General features: G+C 37.8%; 1 protein-coding gene across 3 annotated transcripts in view; it reads left to right on the forward strand.

Moving 5' to 3' along the window:
• The first annotated feature begins 3,906 nt into the window (after positions 1 to 3,906).
• The window catches only part of LOC102011853, a 57,715-nt gene continuing 48,690 nt past the window's right edge, over positions 3,907 to 12,931 (forward strand). For all 3 annotated transcript variants that reach the window (XM_005399163.2, XM_013521878.1, XM_005399164.1), the window contains exons 1-2: positions 3,907 to 3,992; positions 4,288 to 4,475. In XM_005399163.2, coding sequence (XP_005399220.2) covers positions 4,316 to 4,475 — 160 coding nt within the window. In that variant the 5' untranslated portion in view covers positions 3,907 to 3,992; positions 4,288 to 4,315. The remainder of the gene's footprint in view (positions 3,993 to 4,287; positions 4,476 to 12,931) is intronic.

A 12,931-nucleotide genomic window follows, 5' to 3' on the forward strand; every position in this document is an offset into this window, starting at 1 on the left:
GGCTGGGGATTTAGCTCAGTGGCACAGCGCCTGCCTGGCAAGCACAAGGTTGTGAGTTCGATTCCCGGTACCGGGGGAAAAAAAAAAAAAAAAAAGAGACAGGAAGTCAGACAACAGGCTTAAAGACTGACAAAGATAGGAAAAAAATAAGACTAGAGCAAATAAAGAGAATCAAATAATTGAGGCCACTCTTAAGTAATTTTAAAAACTACTTTTATGATAATTGCTGAAAAGGATATTAGCATATTATGCCATTATATGCATGAAAAAGGGATTCTTTTGTGAGATAAGTTGCCTAAAACCTGAGAGATTTTTTTTTTGGTGGTCAGGGTGAATGAGAAGTAACTTTAAAACTCTGAAATTATATACATATGAAACTTTATAGTATTTTACTTAGTGAACCCGTTTGCATATCATTTGTTGAACACTGTCATTTCAAAAAGCTTAGAAAAATTTTAACTGATTCTTTTGGGGGTGTTGAGACAGGGTCTTGATATATATTCTAGGCTGGCCTTAAACTCACTAGGTAGTCCGGCTCCAGGCTGGCTTCAAACTGGCAGCAATCCCCCTGTTTCAATCTCTGGAGTGCTGGGATTATAGGCATGTGCCACCACGCCCAGCTTCTGATAATTTTAATTATGTGTTCGCTTAGGGCGACTGACCAGGGTTGAAATATTTGGCATCGTTGCTTTTCAGCATAGCCACAGATCAAATGAAAGAGGAAGGAATGAGCTTCCCTTTGACTTTTCTCCTCTGCTTGCTTCCTGTTTCAGAAAAGTTAAAGTGTCAACACCCACTTTCTCTTGCATATCATTCTTCCCTACGCTGGGGGTAGGGTGGGGTGTGCAATTGTGAGGGCTGGAGGATGGCCTCCTTACAAAATTTCCTATGTAGGTTTCCTACATTCACTAGTGAGGAACAATAAAAATTACTTGTACAATGAATACAACTTATATACACCTTACAATTCAGATCAAAGCCATCAACACCCAATGAGAGGAGCAATCCTGACTCACCTCAAGGGATACTGTGAGGTAAAAATGAAATTGCTGATGTGAAAGTGGTCAGCTCTAAAGTTCTGTTTAAGTTCAAAATCTTAATCCCTGGAACTTACACTCTGGCATCTGTAGAACATATTCCAAGAAAAAAATATCTTGGCGGTGGGGGTTGTATGATTCTTGTCTTACCCTTTGTTCTTTCCCACTGTGCTCTTTTGCATTGATGGAAAAATTAGGAAAGTGCCTTTCCTTGGTCAAATCTATAAGAAGTGTTCAGGTTTTCCATCTTTTAACTGAAAACAAATCAAACAAGAACCAAAAAAGCTAGATAAACAAAACCTACCTAGGACTGGCTCATGTCAACCTCATCTGGTGTGGAACTTTGTCCTGTGTCACTGAGGCTTACACACAGAGCACAGAAGGGAGAGGGTGTCCCTGCTTCGCTGTTCTCCTAAGGGCACTTTAATTAAAGCACTAATGTTACATGCCTAACAAGTTTGGCATGCCTCAGCAAGGTGAGTCATAACACCATCCGCCCCAGGAGCACAGAGCTTGTCCAGTCACCATGTGACCTGGGAGAGGGGGTGGTGAGCTAGACTGGCTTATCAGAACTGCATGTTCCAGCCAGTCCGTTATGGAGCAGAGTGAGAGAGGCACAGGTCACCGGGTCCTCTGCATGACATGGCTCTAGCATGTCACTGCGTATCTAGCTGAGCACATGCCAACTCCCTCTGGAGACAGTGATGAGGCAAACCTCCTCAAAGAGTCCAATTCATGCTTTCCATTCAGAGAGGGCAATTATTCTGTTCATATTCATGGCCTTTCCTCATCGTACTGATTGATGTTTTGGGTATTGATACCTCGTGCATGAATGACCCACAGTACGTGAAAAACATCTCCAACCCTCACCATTACCAACTGTACTCTTCCTCCCCATGTTTTTGTCCTAATATCTGCGTGTAATTTAGAACTTGCCAAGCATTCTGTTGATTCTGAAACCCTAAGCACTCTGTGTAATCTGCTTGCTTTGTCATTCTGAAATCTTTTATGCATACATTCATACATCCTGTTTTGTTTAGTATGGGCAATGCCAACTTATTTACTGTAATAAGTGTACTTCTTTATTCTTCTGAGAAAAGAGAACAAAATCCAAAAAACAAACAAACAAAAAAAAAAAAAAACACTTTTAAGCTATGCTAGCGTCTGATCCAGAGGATGTTGCTGAAATATTTTAACACAGTTAGAGGGAATTCCACAATCTTTTTTGTCTTTTGATTATACATACTTATAGCATTGCTACAGAAAGGACACTTTAGAGCCTGATGGATTAATACTTTCTTCACTCACTTTGAAATGTTTAAAATTGGCCAATTCCGGTAGTGAGAGGGTTTAAGAAAATCTATAGTATCTGTATGGTCAACGATACTTTCACGGCTCAGTTTTGTGTTTTAGAGATCTTATACAGTCAAATTTTAAAAATAACATCTGAGAGTGGCCTGGAAATTCTGGTAAATACAGTTATTGTTGATTTTGTGTGGGGCTTCATAACCTTTATAATACTAGTATTGCTTGAGTATTTTTAAGTTTAGCTTTGGATGAGGAAAGCATCCAATTTGCAAAAATATTTTTTCTTTTTCCTTTCAGAGCTTCCATATGCAAAAATCACTATATGTGTTCCCTTGGGCTTTAGGTACTCCCTACCCCCAGACTCTACATGTGTATTTCTACTCTTTTAAAAAGCATATTTCATGGACTGTTTTCATATCCTCTGCACAAATTCACTCCCCGGCACAGCAGAGAGATTTTGCTTCCTTCTAGCCTCTCCCACTTAATTTTTCTTAAACCAATAGCCTAATAGCTTCTTCTGTGGCAAGTTTAGGCCTCAGAGAACAGCCACTGAGGGAGGCAGCACATGAAATTCTATTACACATTGATTCTATTACACATTTTCCCTTTGAAAATGTAATCCTTGAGAATTCCACACTTTCAAATGTGAGGTGGTTCCAGGTTCAACTTTTTTTATTTGAGGTTGTTACTAGGAAATTATTTGAGCAAGGAGTTTAGTCATCACCATATCCTGATACCCCACCAGAAAGATAAATTACTTCCTGTAAGTTAGGACATTTCATCTCCACCCACGGCAGTTCACTCTGTTACCTAGTAGACTGTAAAGATATGTAGTAGAAGGATTCCAGTTTTAAATATCCTCACAATTATTCACCTAGAAACAAAGATAAAAGTAAATAAGTAAGCTCAGCCTTTTCTTGCCTTAAATGTGTCGATTACTAAAGTTTTCTATACCATCTTGATCCTGAAAGGAACCCCAGAACACCATTTAATCCATCCTCAGACAGCTGTACAAACTAGCCCCCTGGTAGTTTTCAACAGCTGGGGGCCAAAGCTTCTTGCTATGATTTTGCCTTATTAAGACCCCACCCACTGCAGCTGAATGTGTATCCTTCAGAATATTGGATACAATGACTTGGTACTACCTAAAGGAGCAGACACAGATTTTTGTCAGGATAAACTCAGTGAGAACCATCATCAAAAATATTTTAATTTGGAAATTGTTCTCAGATCACACAACACACAAGTAGAAAATGACAGGCGAGTTGTTCTGAAACAATCAAAATGGGGCCCAATAAATCATTTCTAAAGGTTCCTTATACTGGCTGTGGTTTATCCTCTACCTTTCTAAAGTAGCACAGCAATGGAGCTTTCCCAACTTCTGTCAAATAGCTGTGTGTTGATTTCAGTTAAGGAATAACCTAACATTAAGTTCATGTCATGATGACCCAGACAGAGTGCATATCTTAGGAATGGAAATAAGAAGTCATTTAATATATAGCTTCTTTTTTCTTCCTCTGGTCCAACAAGTTGGGCATGCTTATGGCTATATAACAACTGTGTGTGCTTCTTACCTTATGTGGTTTCTTTTCACCAGCAGGGATCCTTTCATGGTTTTTCAGTGTCCAATCTCCACTGTCCTTCCAGGTGAATAGATACAGGGGTCATTAGCAGTGCTAAGACTACAAGCTGCCTCTTTTTGATACATAGTTGAAGGATTTGTTTTTCTGTGTCTGGGGGTAGAATTTTTAAAAACCTAATAGGTATTGTCCATGGCTTTCAAAAATCAGGCCGGGGATATAGCTCAGTGGCACAGCATTTGCCTGGCAAGTGCAAGGTGCTGAGTTCGATTCCTAGTACAAAAAAAAACCATACAAGTAATTTGAGTCGCTAACTTCTCCTGTAATTATTTTTTTGTTTGTTAATTTAATTTTTTAAAAAGGAAATGGATTTATTAATTAAGCAACACCATGGCTGGAACACAGAAAGACTTTGGTGAAATGGAACTTGCGGAGATTTTGAAAGAGTGCCTGAGACAGTGTAAGTCTCTGCTGAAGAGCCCTGGACTTCAGAATCCGATAGAATGGAGATCGCTCCAGGACCCACGGTGCATTCTCGCAGAGTCCTTGTGTAAGTTATCTAATCTCACTAAGACCGTGAACCACATATTTTGATAATAGCCACAGAATGACGCTTTAGAAGTTCTTTATGTTATTTATTTGTTAGTTTATGTCTGCAGTACATAATGATTACACTTAGCATGGGGAGTTGGTAATACGTATCTTGATTATTCTTTGTCCCATTCCTCTCCCATCTCTCCCTGCTCCACACAACTCTTACTCTTCTTCCCATTTACAAAAGCTCTCGTTTTTTCTTCAATTCTTTTTTTTCATCCCTTTTCTCGCCCCTCCTTCCCCCTCCCAGTATCTCTTGTTCCCCTTCCTATTTGAAAAAGATCTCCCTACTTCCTATTATCTATTTTTTATTTTGATCTTTATTTACATTTTGGGTTTCTCATATAAGAGAAACTATGTGACATTTAAGGTTATGTGTCTGCTTTGTTTTATTTAACATTATAGTCTCATTTTCCTGCAAAAGTCTCAAGTTTATCATTCTTTATGACAGAGTACTACTCCACTCTGTCATAAATACCACATTTTCTTCATCTATTTTTCTGTTGATGGACATACAAGCCATTTCCAAGATTCAGCTGTTATAAATTCTGCTGCTATAAACATGGATATGCATGTATCACTCTACTATGGTGTCTTTAACTCTTTCGGAAAGATACCTTGAAGGGGAATAGCTATGTCAAAGGGCATTTCTATTTGTTGTTTTTTGAGGAATCTCCACACTGATTTCCATAGTGATTGTCCTGGTTTACATTCTCACCAACAATAAAGAAATGCTCCCTTTTGCCAGCAACCCTGCCACATTTGTTATCTGATTTCTTGATAATAGCCATTCTTTCTGGAGTAAGATGGTATCTCAGTGTTGTTTTAGTTTGCATTTCTTTAACAGCCACTGATGTTGAACTTTTTTTATGTATTTATTGGCCATTTGCACTTCTTCTGAGAAGTGTATGTTCATATCTGTTGCCCATTTTTTATTAGGTTCTGTATAGGGGGGTCGAATTTTTTTTTGGTTCTCTATATATTCTAGATATTAGTCCTCAATTCAAGAATACCTGGATATATTTTTCCCATTCTGTGGGTTGTCTCTTTACGCTGTTGGTTGTTTCCTTTGTGGCACAGAAGCTTTTCAATTTGATATGATCCCATTTGTTGATTCTCAGTATTATTGTATGTGCAATTTAGATTCTGTCCAGAAAGTCTTTCCCTATGCCCATGTATTCAAGAATTTTACCTATTTTATCTTCCAGCAGTTTAAGTGTTTTTGTTTTAACATTTAGATCTTTGATCCATTTTGATTTTAGTTTACTTCATGGAGAGCTATATGGGACTAGACTCAATCTTCTGCATGTGAATATCCAATTTTCCCAGGACCATTTATTAAACAGGCTATCTCTCCTCCAGTGTAACTTTTTGGCCCCTTTGTCAAAGATCAAGTAGCTGACTCTGTCTGGGGTTGTTGTTGCTTCCTCTATTCTGTTTCATTAATCTACATATCTTTTTTTGTGCCGGTACAATACTTTTTGTATCATTGTAGCTCTGTGACATAACTTCAAATCTGAGATTGCGATACCTCTAGCTTTGATTTTGTAACTCAGGATTGTGCTCGATATTCTGAGTCTCTTCTGGTTCCATGTGAATTTTAGGATTGTTTTCTCTAGATCTGTGAGGAATGCTGTTGGTATTTTGATTGGAATTGTCTTAAATCTATATATAAGATTTAGAAGTGTAGATTTTGACTGTGTTGCCTCTACTTCTCCAGGAACAAGGGATATTTTTCCACTTTCTGATGTCTTTTAAAATCTCCTTTCAGAGAGTAATGTAATTTTTGCTGAAGAGCTCTTTCATTTCATTGGTTAAGTTACTTTTTAAGTATTTAATTTTACTGATACTATTATGAGTAATATTGTTTTCCTACTTTCTCAGTGAGTTCATTATTAGTGTATAGAAATGCTTTTGATTTTTGTATGTTGATTTTGTATCTTGCTATGTTACTGAATTTGGTTATTAATTCTAGGAGATTTTTGGTGGAATTTTTTTGGTCTTATAAGTATAGGATCATGTCATCTGCAAATAATGACAATTTGACCTCTTCCTCCTACATGTATTCCTTTTATTTATTTCTCTTGCCTGATTGCTGTGGCTCATGCTTTGAGAACTGCATTGAACAGGAGTGGTGACAGTGAACATCTTTGTCTTGCTCTTGGTTTTAGAAAAAACAGCTTTTAGTTTTTTCCCATTTAATATGATATTGGCAATATGTTTATCATAAATGTTTATCATTGCATTTATCAGATTGAGAAAAGATACTTGTATACTTATTTTCTTTAGCATTTTAACCATGAATGGATGTTGGATTTTGTCAAAGGCTTTTCATGCATCTATTGAGGTGATCATGTGATTTTTGATCTTGCTTCTATTTATGTAATAAATTGCATTTATTGATTTGCATATCCTGAACCATTTTTGCATCCCTGGAATGAAGCCTACTTGGTCATAATGTATAATCATTTTCATTTGTTGCACTCTGTTTGATCTGATAATAGGTATGGTAAATTTTTTATTCTTTTGTGTTTACTTAAACATGCTTTATTGCCTTCTTTGTAGTCTATTTTGAAGAAAGTTCTGTGGGCTGCTAAAAAGAATGTATATTTTGTTGCTGAGTGGAGTACTCTATATTTTTAAGTCCATTTGTTTGAAGATTTGGTTTAACTCTGATATTTCTTTGTTGATTTTTTGTTTAGTTGATCTGTCTTTTTGTGATAGTGAGGCACTGAGATTTCCTACTATGACTGTATTGATGTTTATCTGATTTTCTATGTCCGTTGGTGTTTATTTTATGAAGTTATGTGCACCATTATTTGGTGCATATACACTTATAATTGTTATCTCTACCTGTTAAATAGTTCCCTTAACCAATATGTAGTGACCTTCTTTGCCTCTTTTAATTAGTTTTGGCTCAAAGTCCACTTTGTCTGAATATAGAATAGCTCTTCTTGCTTATTTGCACATTCCCATTGCAAGAGATATTATTTTCCATCCTTTGATTTTTAGTCTATGAATTTCTTTTGAGGTTAAAAATGCTTTTTAATTTTTTTTTTTTTTTTTAGGATTTTTGAGACAGAGTCTTGCTCTGTAATTCAGGGTGGATTTGAACTCTCTAGCCCAGGTTGACCTCAAACTCACAGCAATCCTCCTGCCTCCACCTCCCAAGTGCTGGGATTACAGGCATGTGCTACCATGCTTGGCTGAGTCAAATGTGTTTCTTATATACAACTGTTTCTTGATCCATTCCACTAATCTGTGTCTTTTTTTCTTTTTTTTTTTCTGAGACAGGATCTCACTATGTAGCCCAGGCTGGCCTTGAATTTGTGGTGATCCTCCTGTCTCAGCCTCCCCAGTACTAGGATTATAGGTGTGTGCCACCAAGCCAAGCTAATCTGTATCTTTTCATTGGTGAATTGAAACTATTCACCTTGTTGGCTTTAACTGATAGGTATTGACTTATTCTTGTTATTGTATTTTCCTGCTGCTGATTCCTTTTGTTTCTTTTCTACGTAGTTGCTCACCCTCCCTGGTACATTCATTCCATTGGATATTTTGGCACTGTTAGGTTAATTTTCTCTTTCTAGGCTATCCTTGAGAATTTTTTGGCATACTGGTTTGGTGGTCATGAATTTCTTTTAGTGTTCTTCATCATGGAAATATCTTATTTATCCATCAGTTTTGAAAGATAATTTTACAGGACATACCAGTTGGAATTGGAAGTTCTTTTCTTTTAGAGCTTGAAACACTTCACTCCAAGCTCTCTTTGTCTTTAAATTTTGTATTGAGAAGTGGGCTGTAATTCTTATGTGTTTTCCTTTATATGTGATTCATTGCTTTTTCTAACAGCTTTTAAGATGATTCTTATGTTGAATTTCTTGCATTTTGACTATGATGTGTTGGGGTGATTCTTTTCTGATCATAGTTTTTGGGGTTCTATATGACTCACTTATCAGCATGTTAAACTCTTTTTTTGATGTTTGGGAAGTTTTCTACTATCACTTCTGTAAACAGGTTTCTCATGCCCTTTGTACTGTCTTCTGACTTTTCACTAATTCAAATTAATCTTCGATTCACCTTCTTTGTCTCATCTAGCATCTGTTGGATCCATTTTTCATGTACTTGTTCTGATCATTAAGATTACATCAATAGTTTTTTAATGATTTAAAATTTAATACTAATAGGATTTTCTCCCTCTTGAAAATAGGGATAGCATATTCCAGACACATTCTTTTAGGAGCCATTAAATACAAGTAAGATATTTACTCTTCGGTGGGTATAGTGTTGGGTGATTTACCTTGCTAGTCATTGATATGGTCCTGAACTTGAAATGACCGTGTTCAGTTTTAATTCTCTCCTTCTGGAGAACTTCAGTAATGCACGGCATCTTCTACTCTTAATGCTTACTCTTTATTAAGAAAAATATCAGAAAAAAAATCATTCAAGTAAACCATATTTAGGAATACAAATTTTCTTGGCAAAATAAGTAGTGCACACCCTTCAAAAAACAAACTAGCAGGCAAATCAAGAAACAACTAGAGACAGCCATCAGTAAAACAGTCTAGATTATTTTAATGGGAAATCACCATCATAATCTATTTGGTTAACCTGCAGCATACAGCTCTCTGATGAACTCCTACACTAATCCTGATACCTGATACTTGTTTCAAGAAAAGTCTGAAATAAAACCCACCAAGGCAGCTATTTTATTTAAGAGTAGTATTATCAACTACTGCATCTGAATTAATTTATATGTAGATTATATGTAGGTCATCATTATCTTAGAAAGTAGAAATGGATTTGGGAGTTCCGATATAGGTGGGAAGGGCTAGAGACATATTTTTTAAATTTTAGTCATTAGCTAATCACCTTTATGGTTTTTGTCACCTCCAAGCCACTTATATATTCCTTATGGCGTGTATGTGTGTGTGTGTGTGTGTGTGTGTGTGTGTGCTGGGGATTGAACCCAGGGCTTGTATATGATAAGCACGCACTTTGCCAATAAGCCACACTCTGAGTCTTAGGTCATATTTTTCTTTAATTGATTTAATTTAAAATGTGAACATGTCTATTTAAAAAGAAAATGTTAACACTCCTATGAATGAGAAACCAATATTCCTTGCCGTAATAGATAGTAATAGTGAAAAGAAAGAAAATAAAAACTAAACAACTACAAAATGTGATTGATTCTCCTCTTGTTAGCAAAATGATGTTGTTTTCTGTATATAGCATGATCAGTTTTTGTAAAAACACATATATGCAAAACGTACTGAAGAATATACAAAATATCTCAACCTTTTCATCTTCAGATAGTGGTAGTTATGATAAGCTGTATTTTCTTTGCTATACTTTTCTATATTGACAACTTTATTCCAACTAACTTCAGTCAAAGATTAGAAGGTCTGTTTTCATAACCAGAGAAAACAATTATATTAGTTTCATGTAGGCACATTAGTGCTATTTAATATAAATCCTTGGCACCTGATGCCGAGGAGTCAGTAAGAACAAGGGCACAGAATCAATCATTGTCTAAACAGGTAAATTTAGTGAGAGAAAAATCTACTGTACAAAGTTACATTTCAAATCCTTGACTCTAGCTAGCTAGTTCATAAATGGTTTTCTTTAGTCAGACAAGGTAACTCTGGGTCACATGGGAAAATGTTATAAAAACAAATCAGGGCTTCTGTTTTACCGGTAGTGGGTCATTGATGGAGGTACTGTCTTCTCTTCTATGGAAAAAAGTCTACTCTATAATGCTAATAAACTTGTCAAATCTGCAGCAACCAGTGTCTTCCCCCTAATGATCCAAACAAAATTAAGATGTTAATAATTCCATTTGCTCCAGTTAAGGATTTATTTTGCACTCACAAAATTGAACTATAGCCCCATGTGTATTTTTTTAATGTAGGAAAATATTAGTGAAACATATTTATTTTCTTCACGTTTGACTTTTGGAGAAAGGTTTATTTATTCTCAGTGAAGGGATAGCTTTCCTGAAAATTTCTCCTTTTCCCAGCAAAGAAAGCTTAATCTCCTCTCTGAAAAATGATTCTATTTGGGCAGCAAATCCCCCACTGAAAATTGTTCCAGATCTCGAGTTATGTAATGGGACAGATGGCATTCGCATGGCTGTGGCATGTCAGGTTCATGCGCAGGCCGGACTGAGAGACCAGCTCCCGGGTTACGGTGGGGAAGCTTGCAGCACTGGCTTTGCAGGGTCAGGGAAGAGCTGTGCTTTAGCTCAGCGCCCACGTTCACAGCCGAGAAACAAATTCCTCAGGGTCGTGAAAGAGGCACAAATAGTCCTTGAGAAACTAGTGGTAAATTGGATCAAATCACAGAAATAAACAAACGTATCCTGTAGGACCAAACAAAATCTGTCAGGGAATGTTGTGTGAGAAGAGTGACTTAGCTTATGGTGGTAGCTGAAATGCCACAGGCAGATGCACAGTGACTTGGATGGGTCCTGATTACACCCTGAGTTAGGAGCACAAAGGGGCAAAAAGGAAAAAAAATCAGAGCCTCTGATTGGACAGAGAGAAAGACAATCAGTAAACACGTGAACGCACACACGCACGCAAGCACGCATGCGCAGGTGAAGAGCGCCAAGGAGAAAAAAAATTAATGCTCAGAACAAGGATAACAAAAAATTTTAGATGATAGAAATCCTACTTGAAAAATATGACATTTTGGCTGTAACTCAGTGGTGCATACATGTCCAGCATGCATGAGGCCCCGAGTTCAATCCCCAACGCTGAAAAAAAAAAAAAAAATACAAATTTTTAAAAATGAAAAAGATCACATTGAGTACAGATCTGGAGGAAATGAGATAGCGAACCACATGTGTATCAGGGAAAGGGCTTTCTAGAGCGAGGACCCAGCAGAGGCAAATGCCCAGGGAATGCGTGGTGTGTCCGAGGAGAGGTAAGAAACCTGGCAGGTCCAGGCAGAGCATCCTAGGGAAAAGCTGTGGAAGTTGAGGTTTGGGAACTCAGGAAAGGTCAGATCATACAAGGCTTTCAGATTCACAGTTTGGGAAATTTCCTTTGATTCTGAGTGAGACAGATGCCATTAAGAGGAGGCATGGGACATAATCTGAATTACCATTCACTAAGATCAGCATTCGTAGAAAATGAGTTGTGGGGAGCAAGAGCAGAGGCAGTGGGTGGGGAGGAAGAGGCAGGGAGGAAACCTACACGAGACTTTAGAGAATCAGGGCTGGCGGTAACAGTGGTTCAAATGAGAATGGCAATCATGGTGGGGACAAGAAGCAGACAAACTCTGGATACATTTTAAAGAAAAGAATCATCAGCTCTGTTAACAGGTTAGGTATAGAGTGTGGAAAAGAAAAAAGAGCTCAGGATCACTCCAATCAGTCCAAGTAGGTAGGGCTAATGAGGTTCATGAGAAGGAGAAGAATGTGGGAGGAGCAGGTTTGTAGGGTGCCAAAAAGCCAGTCCGGGCTAGATTGGGTTTGAACTGTCTCTTAGACATCCAAGTAGAGGTGTTGAGCGGGCAGTTGGATGTACAAGTTTCATGAGCCAGGAAGAGATTTGGGCTAAAGGTATGTACTTGGGAGGCACCAGCATATGTGGTATGATCAAAAAAATTACGGTGACTGTTTAAGCCATAAAACATTTATTAAAATAAAGGACACATTGGTACTGATCCCTCTCAAAGTACTCTCCTTCACTTAGAACACAGTTATCCCACTGTTCTTGCCAATTTCTGATGCAGCTCTGGAAGTCCTCTCTCATGAGTGTCTTTAATTGCGCTGTCATGACTGCCTTGATGTCCTGAATCAATTCAAAATATTTACCTTTCATGGGCGTTTTGACTTTGGGGAAGAGTCAGAAGTTGCGCGATGCCAGATCCAGTGAATAAGGTGAATGAGAACCGCAGGATAATGTTGTTGCAAGTCTGCCTTTCTGTTGGATGGCGCTCGGCAGCAGCATTCAGCACAGTTTTGATCACTCCTCATGAAGATACAAAAGAGAACTTCCAGAACAACTTCAGAAAGTGGAGGAGTGCTGCAATAAGTGTGTTTAGAGCAAGGAGAGATATTTTGAGGGGCTTTAACAGAAATGTGTATTAGTTAAGTGATTCTTTCAAATGTAAACATGCATTGTATAGTGCGGTCACTCCTCATGTACCTGGTACCTCAAGTGTTGAGGCTCAGTAGTTCCCCTAATGAGTGAAAGTGAGTGTGGAAACTGGTGAGCAGGGAGAGAGGTCCTTTCTGCAGCACACTGCTGATAATAAAATCAGGCAAGTTGAACACTGGACTCAGCCATATGCGGATCATCACTGATCTTCACAAGAGCAACTATGTAAAATCTGGGGCAAAAGCCTTGTTGAGTTGGGTTCAAGGGAGAATGTCGACCTCGGACACAGTGAACAAAGACAATT

This window comes from Chinchilla lanigera, unplaced genomic scaffold (genome assembly GCF_000276665.1).
Source record: "Chinchilla lanigera isolate Chin_1 unplaced genomic scaffold, ChiLan1.0 scaffold00065, whole genome shotgun sequence".
In the NCBI taxonomy this organism is placed as follows: Eukaryota; Metazoa; Chordata; class Mammalia; order Rodentia; family Chinchillidae; genus Chinchilla; species Chinchilla lanigera.